This window comes from Corythoichthys intestinalis, unplaced genomic scaffold, assembly GCF_030265065.1.
Source record: "Corythoichthys intestinalis isolate RoL2023-P3 unplaced genomic scaffold, ASM3026506v1 HiC_scaffold_23, whole genome shotgun sequence".
Taxonomy (NCBI): Eukaryota; Metazoa; Chordata; class Actinopteri; order Syngnathiformes; family Syngnathidae; genus Corythoichthys; species Corythoichthys intestinalis.
The window spans coordinates 9,375,588-9,390,223 of NW_026651592.1; the positions used below are offsets into that span (position 1 = coordinate 9,375,588).

General features: G+C 38.8%; 1 protein-coding gene across 5 annotated transcripts in view; it reads right to left on the reverse strand.

Moving 5' to 3' along the window:
• Positions 1-8,984: 8,984 nt before the first annotated feature.
• Positions 8,985-14,636, reverse strand: part of LOC130911129 (synergin gamma-like) — a 99,238-nt gene continuing 93,586 nt past the window's right edge. For 2 of the 5 annotated variants that reach the window (XM_057828862.1, XM_057828860.1), the window contains one exon: positions 8,986-9,608. In XM_057828862.1, the coding sequence (XP_057684845.1) occupies positions 9,477-9,608 (132 nt within the window). In that variant the 3' untranslated portion in view covers positions 8,986-9,476. Of the gene's footprint in view, positions 9,609-14,636 lie in introns of all 5 variants that reach the window. The other 3 variants (XM_057828861.1, XM_057828863.1, XM_057828864.1) reach the window with 3 other exon arrangements.

Consider the following 14,636-nt stretch of genomic DNA (forward strand, 5'->3'; position numbering starts at 1 on the left):
GCCTCTCCCTCATAAAGCAAGATTTTTCTGCAGCCGTTTGGCTGGCGTGATGCGAAAAATAAACGTATTAATCCGCAAAATCAGCTGAATCCTGAGTCCTCATACACAACAGTACGCTGTATAGTGAAGAGGACGCCTTCTACCGCACACGTCACAGCACCCTCCTCATCAATGCAAGACCGAAGCCGGAAGTCACTCATTTTCATGGCGCGGGATTCAAAGAACTAAGTAAATATAGCGATCGCTTCCACACACATCCAAGCGGTCCATATCATTCAGGAGCATAAAATACCGCATGTATTATGAAATAAACATGCTTTTTTGTGTCACATGCAATTTAAACCGGTTAGAATGACATGGCAGTTTTATCAAAAGCTAAACATGTCTATAGTTATCAATCACTAAAATGTCTCTTTACTGCAATTATTCATGAAACATACTATTATAGCAATCAATACTTTATTATGAGCCTTCATTGGTAAAAGCAAATATTTAATTACCATTTAATAATTATCAATTTAATTAGTTTTTTTTTTTTCTTTTTTTCGCAGGTTTATTGTTTGATTCGTTTTTTTTTGTTTTTTTTTGTTTTTTTTTTAAGGAAGAATAAAGATTGTTGAGTAACCTGTAACTTGTTGAGTGACAAAAATATTGTGTTTATTGGCAATATCGTTTTTTCATAAAATGAATTTTTCTATCCAGACGGAGGAGGCACACTTTACTCACCTTTGAGTGAACTTTGAGTAAAATTGAAGTATCTTGAGGCTTGGCCGAGTGTCCTCTTTTTTTTTTTTTAATCAAAATATGGACACCCTAGTTTAGGGTGCCAAAGTAGGGTTTAAAACTCGGGTTAGAGCAGGGGTCTCCAAACCGGTCCTTGAGGGCCGCTGCGGGTCCTGGTTTTTGTTCATACCGATCAAGCACAGACCTTTTAACCAATGTGGTTTGTACTAAAACAACCAGCACCTGACTCCAATCAACTGATTACACTTATAAAACACCAGATTGGTGAAAAGGTGTGGTCTTGTTTTGTTGGGAGTGAAATCCTGCACCCACTGCGGCCCTATGTGAAATAGTTAGAGTTAGGGTTAGAGTTTCAAAGTAAGTGTAAAACTGGGATTAGGGTTCCAAAGTAGGGTTTCAGAAAAGGGATAGGGTTCCAAAATAAGGGTTTCAAATGAGGGGGTTCCAAATTAGGGTTTCAAACTAGCAATAGGTTGCCAAAATAGGGTTTGAAACCCGAGATAGGGTGACAAAGTAAGAGTTTAAAATTCAGATTATGGTTCCAAATAAGGGTTTCAAATTAGGGTTGGGGTTCCAAATTCACACCTGTCAACCCGAGGCTGTTGGCAGTCTTACAAACAGTGACGTATGCCCTTACAAATTGGTGACTAATCTTACAACATTGTATATAGCGTGCAATATGAAACAAAAATAAAACTCCATTTTTAAAATAATATGAATTCATTGGTAATATTGTAACATATTACCTAATCAAAGTACAATCAATATCTTCAGATACATCATGATTACAAAAATTTAACAGTGACTTTGGTATAACTCTATGTAGCATTTTTGGCAGTTTTTATCATGTCTTGATGGCTGCACTTCATCTCGCAATTTAGTTTGACTTGAAAGTAGTTCGTTAGTTGGTCCAATTATAAATTAAAAAGGTCAATTGATAAAATTAACTTATCTATGCAATCTTGGAGTCCGGGAACATTTATTTTGCTAATTCTGAGAAGTGATCAGCAATAGTTGTGGGTAAATTGTGTTCGGCAACAAATTGGCAGAATAAAATCGCCGCTTTCGTCACTTTTCATTCTGCAGACTTCATCTTTATGATCAGTGTTGTTAATCCAGTACTTCTCAAATAGTGGGGTGGCCCCCCCTGGGGGGGCGCAGAGCCATGCTGGGGGTGGCGCATGTGACCTTGGGGAACATAATTTTTTGCCTTACTAGAATAAAGTGTAAATGCACATCAACTGAGTGGGTGGCGGTGGCGCTCTCATTTTCAGCATGTGCGCAGTACTTTTGAACCAAACAAGAGCACACAGCAAAGAGCACCGGAGATATGAAAAGCTAAGACGAAGAAATATGACGAAGCGTATGTAGCATTTGGCTTTTGGCTTTGACTTTTAGTACAGTGGGAAACGAGGAAAGACCAGTCTGTTTACTTTGTCTAAAAATGTTCGCAGCGGACAGCAGGAATTCTTTTTTTCCCCCAGTGAAAACGTGCCGAATACTCCCAAAAATCGTCCCGCTTTGTCAGTGTTACATCAGTAAAACAGCGAGCACTGTCAGCATCACATAAGGTGGCATACCAAATTGCTCAATGCAAAATAACCCAGCACAACAGCAAAGGAGCTGATACTGCCTGCAGCAAAAATAAAATCTGTCTGTCAAATGACACTGTCGTTTTTATTCTATTAATTTTTGTTTTTTCAGTCTAATAGTTTGGGTTAGGGTTTAGGGTTTTAACTCTAACCCATATTGTCCTCTCGAGTTAATGTTGCTAATCAATTTGAATTTATGATTATTTATTGATTTGATTTTTTTCAGTTTCAAACGGTCAAAAAATGTATCTTGAGTCTATTTTTACAGTATGGATGTGTTCTTTTTACACTTTTTTTTCTTTAATATGAAAAAGGACAATTTTTATGCAGAGGTGTACTTTTAATAATAAGAATCTTATAGACCAGGGGTCCCCAAACTATGGCCCGCCTCCATATTTGGTCCGGCCCCCTGACCTAAAAAATATCGGCCATGCCTTTTTTTAATACATATATATATTTTTTTAATTAAATCGTTTTCTAATTTTATTTAACACAGGCCTAATATGTTACACTCATCCAGAGTCTTTAGTTTAGGCTTAAGGTAGGGTTATCAAATTTATCCCGACAACGGCAGTAATTAAATTTTTTAAAAATGTATTTACAATAAAATATTTAACGCAATTTATGCATGCACTGCACGACCCACTCACGCATTGTCGCGCTCCATCTGTAATGGCGCCGTTTTACCTATATAGAGAGATAAAAGGCAGCGTAAAATGAGTAGAGTGAATTTTGGCAGCCTTTGGAGTCTTTGTTTAATTGGCTAAAGTCTTACAATCCCTCTCCCTACAATTAGGAATATCATGGGAAGCAATGTGGGGAAGCAAGGTAAGACCTTATGTTATTTCCCAACGTAGAGAAGATATATCAAGTGGTAGCACTACGTACAGTCATGGTTCCACTTCCCGTCATGCATTTGGGCATGGCTACAGTATCATTTACTGAAAGCTCAACAAATACACTAGATGGCAATATTTAGTCACAATATACAAAGTCAAGTCTTTCTAGCCGTGGATCCCTCTCACAGAAAGAATGTTAATAATGTCAATGCCATCGTGAGAATTTGTCATAATAAACAAATACAGTACTTATGTACTGTATGTTGAATGTATATATTCATCCGAGTTTTATTCATTTTTTTCTTAATGCATTGCCAAAATGTATATGATCGGGAAAAATTATCGGGAATGATTGGAATTGAATCGGGAGCAAAAAAAAAGCAATCGGTCGGGAAATATCGGGATCGGCAGATACTCAAACTAAAACGATCGGGATCGGATCGGGAGCAAAAAAAAAAAAACATGATCGGAACAACCCTAATTACTATATGATATTATTGTTTTTATTTTATTTACTTTTGTTCCATGAAGAATCCAGAAAGGGTTATTTGATTGTGGCTTTCTAAAAACAATAAAATTTTACATTTAGGCACTCCTGCAATCGTCACTCTTTTTCTGGTAGAAACTGACCCCTCATCAGAGAAGGGAAAAGTTATGTGGCCCTCGCAGGAAAAAGTTTGGGGACCCGTTATAGACAAATGATACTACGGTATATTTACAGTGGCGGCAGAGAGTTGGGGGGCGCAGAATGTTTTGTCTTCCTAGGGGAGGCGTAACAGAAAATAATTGAGAAGCACTGTGTTAATCTTACTTATAAAAAGTAATTACAAATTACTCAGTTACCTGATGGTAAGAGTAATTAGTTACTTGGCAAAGTAGCTGGTGTTACCTTTCATGTTTTTTCTTCATTTTTTCAAAACAAAAAACAAAGTAACCTTTGCTATGTTTGGAAGTCATTTAATGTTGTGAATAAACTGTTAAAGTTCTTAAAATTGCTCCCGTTTTTGCATTACTTGCCTTCTGCCTACTTTCAACATGTGAAAGTTTTAAAACTGTTTCATTTAAGGATAGATTTAAGTCAAGATTTTGCCGATTTAGAAGTATTTTAGATAAAAAGTTACTTAGGTTCGCTAGGAAGGTTCACTATAACTAGGGTGACCATATTTTGATTTCCAAAAAAGAGGACACTCGGCCCGGCCTCGAGATACTTGAATTTTACTCGAAAATCACTCAAAGATGCGTATATCTCCAACTTTTTTTTTTTTTTACTCAACAGGCTTTATTCTTCCTAAAAAAAAATAATCAAACAATAAAAAAAAAAAAAAAAAAAAATAATAATAATAATAATAATAATAATAAAAAAGAATAATTATTAAAAAAAATAATATAATGCAGACTCATGGAAATATAGTCCAGTTAATACACACACACAGTTGACTATGTGCCAACTCAACATTTTTTAAAATTACGATCACGACAATTGTTGTTGACAAAATGTTATTCCCACTCAATTTTTATTCTCATACAATGTTGTAAATTGTACGCAAACAATAACTGAAATAAACTGACAAGCGATTCAACCAGCATGTTTCCAAACGCAGCAGTTCAAATTCAAAATTACATTGCACATAATGCCTAGCGCACTAAGCGCAGCTGAGCTCACTGATTGCTACCCTATCGGTCTTTGTCAGGTGACGTAACGCTGTCAAAAGCCGCAGTGCATTGTGGGTTGAATCGCCATTTTGAGTGTACACTTATTGTAAACAACTGAGCAGTGAGAATCGTCTTTGCTTTCATCGTTTTTGATAAATGGGACACTCGTGTTGTTTGAAAGGCTGCCATACTAAATCACACGACAAAAATGGCATCAAAGTTGACCACGACGTAAGATTTTTTCGTTTTCCCTCTTGGAAAAGAGGTTATAGACAGCAGGTTGAGGAACTAACGAAGCGGCGTCGGATGGCCTGGGTCGCAGCGGTGAAACGACTTTCTACAACATATCTCCCTTCCGGCATTTTCATAAAGGCAAGTCAGTTTTTTTCAAAGTACTGACACTGAATATGCTGTTTTTTTTGCTTTCTAAAGTCGCTATTTTCTCATTGGCTAACCTTAGCTAGCTAGTCTCACTTGTAAACTACAAGCAAAGAGGGAGGGCAGTTGAAATGGGTAAATCTGTACGTGATAAATCAGTGTTTAATTTATTCAGTCATCGTTTATAAAAACATTATAGAGTGAATGATTTAAAAGATAAAGGTAAACAGCAAAAATGCATAGAAATATTGATCAATGCGCGAGATTTCCTTTTGTGATCTGAGAGATCTAATGGGATGATAGCATGTCTGATTAAGTGTTTACGAAAGTGAAATGCCATGGAAATATCCAATCTTACCTAGCTTTCTAAATAAAACCTGTGATTGCAGGTGAACCAGCTTATGAAATGATGGAGACTGACCCAGACTGGGCACCATCCCTACATCTGGGACACACATCTGTTACACCGACAAACACTGCACGCTCTGCAAGACTAACGTGAGCAGCTACGGAAAGAGACACTGCAAGCACCAGAGATGGGGGTCCAGCAGGATGCAAACATTGAAGAGCTGCAGACCAAGGAGGGTCCATCTGAGCCTGGTGAAATAAACAGTCACCAACAGAATGAGGAAGGGACACCTGATGCTGGAGAAGAAAGTGGTCAGCTACAGACTGAAGAGGGGACACATGAAGCTGGAGAAGAAGGTGATCAGCTAATCACAGAGGATGAGACGCACAACACCAATCAGGATGTGACACAGACTGTGATTATTGACTGTTTTGAAGTTTTCACAGAAAACCCATCAAATCTGAAAGCACGTGCCCAAATGTTTTCCAGCTACAAGCACCACCACACTATGAAGTATTTAATATGTATTACACCCAAGGGAGCCATTTGTTTCTTATCAAAAGGCTTGGGAGGGCGTACAAGTGACAAACATATAACCCTGAACAGTGATTTTTTTTTATTTGATAATTTGTTACCTGGGGACATTGTCTTGGCTGACAGAGGTTTTGACATACAAGAATGTGTGGGCATGTAGTGTTCAGATGTCAAACTCCCAGCATTTACAAAAGGCCGCTGTCAGCACATTTGAGAATCCATGCTGAAAGGGTCATCGGAAATGTTTGTCAGAAGTATAAGATCTCAACAGGAACCATACCCATAAACATGATTCTTCCATGTGAAGGTGAAGAAGCCACAATGTTGGATAAGGTCACGTTCTGCTGTGCCCTGATAAGCCATTGCCCAACAGTAGTATAGTACAATTTTTCTTTTCGTAGTGTTTGTTCAAGCAGTTTTTTTTATACGTTTGTAGATGACTTAAACCTGTTTAATAAAGTATGTCAGTGACAATTTTGAAGTCTTGACTCCTTGCCTCTCTTAGGTACGTAAAACACTAGTGTTGGTTTTGATAATAAAAAGTACTTTTTTTTTTTTTTTTACTAATTACATTCAAACAATTTTGTGGAGTTAAACACTGAATAGGAAATACAATGTTTGCTAACAAAAAGATGTTTGACAAGTTTACTTTTTTTGGATTTATAATTTTTACTAAAATTCTCAATCAAAACAGCAGCAGCACAATGGTAAACAGAAATTAGCAATACAAGGAAATATAAAACGTGCATATGAAGTAAAATAACACTAGTAGAATAACGTGTTCAAGTAAATTTGTCCCACTTCACATGATAAGTCCTGCATTGAGAGAATTGCACATCTTTGCATGGCAATGTCAACACTGAAACAATATATTGTGCAATATACATGAATTTGCATGTCATTATGACAGTTCCTTCACCTGTTTTAGTCATGTGATGTTTAAGATGATATTCAAGGTACAATTCAAGTTCAAGGATGTTCAAGTAAGAGCTGTATCATGTTTCTGAGAGTAGCAACGAGTGACGACTGTGTTGTCGCAGTCCTGCGGTCGAAATGCGAAGATCCTGCACCGAGCCATTCGTTATATGTCCGTGAGCTTCGATTTATAGTTTTTAAAATGTAAGCACTGATACCGTAAACGAGGGACTTTTTTTATATCCAGCGATGAAGTTGGCGGCAGTAATGTGGCGTCCGAGCTACTCCTGTTCTGGTTTGTTTACATCCGTGATACACTCAAAATGGCGCATGGGGGCGTGTCCGCTAGTTTGGGCACGTGACTGACAAAGACCGATTAGCGAATACGGGAGCCGAGGCAAAATCAGACTTTGCTATAAAAGTTTACTACCATCGGCAGCGCAAAGATGCGACAACAAACGGATTTTACAGATTACACCAGTACAAAACTCCGACAGAAGTCAACAGTTGCCATTATATACGTATTTATCGTAAAATACTGCATCTCTGTGTACACATATAATGTACAACAGAAGACACGTGATCGACATTAACAGGAGAAACTTACAGAAAGGTGTATGGAGCCACGTCTTTTAGAACTTCTTATTGAACTCCTTACTGTAGTCTGAGCTCCCGCCAAACCGTCAGTAGATGGTGGTAATTCCCCATGAAACAAAGGGTGTACTGCCAACAAAAAAGAAGATTTACTCCTTCTCCCGCCCCTACTAGTAGGAGCAACGTCAACGCAGGCAAGCGCTGCCCCCTAGCGGCCAGAGGAATTCTCTTCAAGTTGGTCCCGTAAAAAAAAAAAAATCATAAAAACCGGACATTTTTATGAATTTATAAAACCCGCCCAGACAACGAGGATACTGCGTGAAAGTAGGATTTGTCCGGGCAAGAGGACGTTTGGTCACCCTACTATAACAGCCTTTCTGAGAAGTCTACTGCTTTAAAATGGTGGCTGTTTACTAACGCCGCCGAGTCTGTCATTTCGCATGTAGTTCTATATGCATGTGATATCTAGACGTAGATTGTAGGCTGTCGGCTACAGCCAGGAAATATTGGAGCCACCTAGCCTAGCATCACGTTTGCTACTGCGTCACAACAAACACTACTTTCTCCGTTTCTCTGACTTTCCTTGCGTCATTCAACCAACGTAGTAACGCATAGTAACACAGTGTCTCGTTGCCGAAACGGCGACAAAATCCGAACGAAGAAAAAAAACCGTAATGCACTAAAAACGTACAGATTTTGAACGTATGGCGTACACATTTAAAATCTAGTGCTCATTTGTACAAATTACGCCGAAACCGTACAACTTGACAGGTATACAAATTATGATTTTAAACAAGTGTTAGGGTGCCAAAGTAGGGTTTTGTTTCGTGATTATAGGACTTTGCAGTTATTCTTTTTATGGCATTTGTTGAAATGACACCCATTACGAAGTCCATTAGATCAAATTAAATTTAAATAAGTTTATTTCAAAATAATCTTTATAAAAAAGCCCATCATCCAAATCTGGTAATTCAATGCATGTCGCTCGAGCCCTAGAAAAGGTGGTGGAACTGCTGCCTCCGTCACACACAAACACAAGTTATTATATTGCTATTTTGCTGACAAGTGTCAGGGGGATTATTTAAAAGTTAAGGACGGATTCATCTTTGGCATTCACAACATTGTTATAAAGCAAATTCTTGTAGATCTTGGGTAAAAAAAAAACATTTACAAGACCAGATGACATTTGTTAATATTGACATCAAGCTTTGGTGTACTGCCTGACTTGGCTTAGAGAGAGGCATGCATAGAATGCAGCATGCGAGGGTTTCACATTCACGTGGCTAAACGTGGAACCACCTCGGGTTTACAAACATACACTTGTTTACATTCTTAAATATTGTTATTTTAGCCTTCGTAAATCACTGTTGCCTCACCTTCATATTTGTAATTGTATGTAGCGTTAACAAGCGCTTTCTGACTATCCTGTCAAGGGGATATCAAGAAAAGGAAAAGGGAAGCTAGGTCAGATAAGGGTTTGCTAGGGCAGGACAAAGATATGAATTTTTGGGCAGGGGAAAAATTCAAAGAAATTCAAACTGTTGCACTTGTTTATTTACATAGCATTCACACAACACATTCAAAGCCACAAATGGATTAAATTAAATTGTTCCCTTTCAATGCCCCGAATGAGTTAAAATGTACATCAGTTAAATACCCGGAAACTGAAAATACAAAATAAAAATAGTTGTCTTCCAGCCAAGAAGATTTTAAAAATATTTAAAACGAGCACATACAAATCAGCATCCATTTTGAGACATTCCAGCAGAATGAAGCTGTCAACTTCAAACTTTAAATAGGATCCGGTCATGAGAGTAAAATGGTCGTCACTGGAAAGGAGGACGAAACAAAGAAACAAAAAGTTGAACGTTGGGAAGTTTAGAGCAAGTCGGGCAGGACGAGTCCTGGTGGCTTGGGCTCCACGCAGTTGATCCAGAAGTTAGCGCAGCTAGCATGGTACTGGTGCCCTCCATACACTAGCTTGAAGTTGTCTGTCTCTGAGTTGAACGCCTGAAGATGGAAGAAAAAGAGCTGTCTTTACAACACATTTAACTGAGAAGTTACAAGTTCAACCAAAGATTCCAGTCCGATGGAACTGAAGCAAGTATTAGCATTCGCTAGCTTCGCACTACACGTTGCTTCACCAAGGGCTGTTTTAAACCTATTTTGGAGCTCTAGACGTCCAATCAGTTTGGACTAAGACTGCTGGCGGTGTTAAATGGCTGAAAGCGGAGATTTACCACCGTCAATGACGGTCAATCGGTTTCTTAAAAAGCAAGGGCGTAGGTTTGCATAGGCGAAGGTACAGACATAACATTACCAACTTTTCAGGATGCTCATAATTATTTCCCCACCAACTTTTAACCCTATATTGCCAAATGTATCACATTTGATACACCTAAAATTTCATGATTTTGAGACCAACTCCGAATTTTGACATTTCTTTTTGAAAAAAAAATGATGGATGTAAGTCAACACATGCATCTGCAGGTTCCATGAGATAAACAAACAGGATTTAGCAAGGGTTATAGATATCTGAGCGCTTATTACACATATTCATTTTGACATTTCTTTTTACAAATTTGAAAAAAAAAAAAGGTTTAATTAGGACCTTATTTTTCAAATGACTTGACTTGAACGTTGTATCACCTGAACCAATACACATGAAAGTTATAAGTCAGTAATTTATTTAATGATTTATTTTGCATTGCTCTTTTAGCCTATCAATTAGGTTCATACTCGCGAGAAATGTAGCCCTGATCCCGTTCAATAATCTGTTTGGTCTTATTAATGTCCCGTCCCCAGCAAAAAATGTAAATGCAGATTATGCTGTTATATGGTCCTTACCAATGTTAACACCAAACCAGTGTTGTTTTCGTCAATGATGACGATAACGAAAATATTTCATCAACGAACAATTTTTCATAACGGCGACAAGCCAGAAACGTGTCTTCAGAGGCTAAAACATATCGAGATGGATGCCAGTTGTCTGACGAGAAGAGAACAAGGCGAAAATTCGCCATATTTTCCGTTATAAGTTCACAATGTGTGATTGGCACGCATTTTAGCAGTGGTTGGTCATGTCACTCATGTGATGTGCTGCACCTCCAACCGACCCACACACAGGCTTAAAGAGCATACGACAGGAGAAAAAAAGTCTTAAATATCATTATTATGTGAATTAGAATCATATTTTGAGACGATTCGACAATATACAACAATTTAGCAAAGCACAGATGACGAGAAATTAGTCTTTTAATCTGCCGGTTAGCCACACCTACCCATTATAGGGCTCAAGCGTCCCCAGCAGGTGGATGACGTCAGCGGGAGACTGGGCTCATTGGTTTTACTATACAGCCCATTGAGGGGGAATTATTCAGAACGAGGAAAACGCGACGAAGAGAGCCGCAAAATGTCATTGTTTCAGTCTCTCTACTCCAATATTTTTACAGGATATTCTTTTTATCCAAGTATTTTTCCCCAACAGCTAAATAAACGGCTTGAGAAGGACCAGTCAGCCCGTCGAGGGGGAACTATTCACAACGAGGAAAACGCGACGAAGAGAGCTGCAAAATGTCATTGTTTCTGTCTCTTTATTTCAATATTTTTACAGGATATTCTTTTTATCCAAGTATTTTCCCCAACTGCTAAATAAATGGCATGGTCATGACAAATAACAGTCTTGTGCTAAATGGAATATGAAATAATAAAAATGCACTTATTCAGGACGACATGGCAAAATTACTCCATAATGGTCAAAACTGTCGACTTCACCTTTACTGTCGCACCTCCCGAACGATATTTTATGACACCTAAATCGGACATATGTCATTTCCCTTCCCCGGCTTCGGAGACTGTAAACAAACCAAGAGGCGTGACAGCTAGCCGACATGCTAACCCGAACCTAGTGATGTTTCAAAGTATTCGAAGCGGAAAATCACACATAACTAGCCGGGAATATTTGACATGACGACTGGGTTGTCGATTGTCATTGCGGATCGGCAAACCGCCCGGCGGAGAGCAATTTACAGCTCGTTCCCCGGAGGAGGGCGGCTGCAGTTGTTGTGCAGCTAACGTGCAGCTAATGTACACGAGGAGAGCTTTCTACATGCCTATCAATGATCAAACGTAAGTAGTCCTTTATTTAAATAAAGTTTGTAGTGTTTACTTTGTAATCGCTGTATTCGTATTTGACATCATACAAAACAAAATGTTTACTCACTTCCTCGTAAGTCCAATGGTCCCACAGTAGTAGGGCTTGTTTTTGCCAATATCCACTGTGAATGGGAACCATTTGAAACTCCAATAAGGCTTACACGCCTCTCCCTCATACAGCAAGATTTTTCTGCAGCCGTTTGGCTGGCGTGATGCGAAAAATAAACGTATTAATCCGAAAAATCATCTGAATCCTTAGTCCTCATACACAACAGTAGGCCATATAGTGAAGAGGAGTCCTTCTCCCGTACACGTCGCAGCGCCCTGCTCCTCAATGCAAGACCGAAGCCGGAAGTCACTCATTTTCATGGCGCGAGATTAAAAAAACTAAATAAATATAGCGATCGCTTCCACACACATCCAAGCTGTCCATATCATTCAGGAGCATAAAATACCGCGTGTATTATGAAATAAACATGCTTTTTCGTGTCACATGCATTTTAAGCATGTGCACATTCCTGGCTCCTGTTGTGAAACACGTGTCAGGTGCTTCTTGGTAAATGTTGTTTTCTTATTTTGGCTATGCAATGTTTCTTTTGCCTGTAAAGGTCTGTACTGAGTGATCGTTAGCATAGCGTTGCATTAGCATTTAGTCCGGTGACTCTTGTGTCTTCTTCTTAATCTCTCAGAAAACTTTTTACATTCAGTTCGTCGCGTCTAGGTGAGTTTAATCAATTGAAAAATAATGTGCTGAGTAGGGGTATGACAAAATATCGAAATGGTGATATATCGTAATACTTTGTATCCCAAAAGGTTATCGATATGCTCCTGCCAAGAATCGAGATATCGTTTTAAAAAGGCATCAATGTTTAAAAAAAAAAGGAACCAACAAGTTGCTACCAAAATCTTCCACCATTATAGTGTCTCAGTTAACTCTAAGGCTGCATTGACGGTGCTCGATGCCCAATCCATTTAGACCGGGAATGTTTGTCCATTCGAACCCAGAGCATTCACAGTCATTCTGTCCGATTTTCAGGGCATTTACAGGTCACTTGCTGTTCATTTTAGGGAATTTACAGGTCATTTCCCGTTGAGTTTGAGTCATTGCCTATTCATTTGGGTGATTCCCGGGTCACTTCCTGTTCTGTAACTCAGAATAAACAAGAAGCGACCCATAAAATACCCCAAAATCAACAGGAAGTAACTGAAAATAAACAGGTAAATGACCTTAAATGGCCCAAAATTACATCATTGCCTGGCATCGGCTGTCACTGACGGCCATAGACGTTCAATCCGTTTGAAGTGGTAGGGGTGGCAGCGAATGAACGAATGCCCACTTTAAATGGATTGGACGTCTACTAGTGATAAACTCATTCCAATTCACAGCAGAAGCTTGTTTTTCTGTTTATTAGTTGTTTGTAGAATATCCAAGAATGATTTCCTGACCAAACTATCGAGAATCGGTGTATCACCTTATCGTCATATCATCGTTATCGTGAGCTTTGTATCGCAATTCGTATTGTATCGTAAGGTAACATGAGGTTCCCACTAGTGTTCCACCAATACCATTTTTTGGGCCCGATTCCAATAGAGATACCTGGCTGTGCAGTATAGGCCGATACCGATACCATTCCGATACCACTCTGTTTGCAAAAAACAAAACAAAAAAAAAAACATATTGCAAAAAAAAAAAAAAAAAAAATTATATATATATATATATATGTACGTATAAGGGATGCAACGATACAATTAAGTCACAGTTCGGTACGATTTTCGATACAATTCAATACATTTAATGCTCTGAAACATAAAATACAACTCTTATTATTATTATTATTATTTTTTTTTTTTTTTTATTCGCTAACAAGCAAAAATAACAGCGCCATCATATAAACAAGCATTTTAGTGCATAATATTTATGTGCTTACTTCTTACTGGTCTGAAGAAATTTTGTATATAAGTGCTGAGAACAATCTTTACTGTTTGTAAAGTGGGGCACACTGTTGATTGCTGCAGCTCTCTTAGCAGCTATATTTACCATATAAGCAAAACATCCTATTTGTGGTCTGAGTCCATCTGTAACATGTGCCAAATTAACAGAATTTGCAGCATTATCTATAGTCATTGGTATGGATTGATTTGGCCTGCTTAACTTCCATTCAGTCATGGCGGTTTCTAATATCAATGTAGTATATGGACTACGCGTCGCTCTGGGCTCACGCAGCTAATGGCATGGGATCTAATGTAGCACATCTAAGTTGCTATTTGATGATATCTAGTGTGTGCGCGCGAGAGCTGGCATGGGATCTAACATAGTACATCTACGTTGCTATCTGATTATATCTAGTGTACGTGCTACGCCGCTTCAGTGTTCTCTGGCCACAGAAGTCACTTCTGCTCATTACTGCACAACACCAGCATCTGACAATCGACTTTCATAAACAGGACGAGTTTGAAGTACGGCGCTCTTAATTTGCCACTCATTGTTCATCATGAAACCATGAGTTTGCTTAGTCTCCCACGGTCTTAATTTGTCTGATCCCATCGGCGCTACAACAGCAGGCGTTAGCTTACACATGCTATTCGTATGTGAATGCCATGTTAGAAAAGCCGCGTAACATCGCAGAAATTCGTTGTAGTGAACATCCTGAATGTTGAAGATGAAGGTGTTAATTTCGTTTGGTAATTTCGAAACAAAGCCATACAGATGTCATGCATCGGAATTTGGGAAGTTAGCTCACGTGGGGAGGACAGTACATTTGCGTTCAAGTGATGCCAGTAGATGGTATCGGCGCCCTAAATGTTGGTACTCGTCGATACCGATACCACCAGTTCGGGCCGGATCGGCGCCCCCTGCCGATACTGGTATCAGTGCAACTTTAG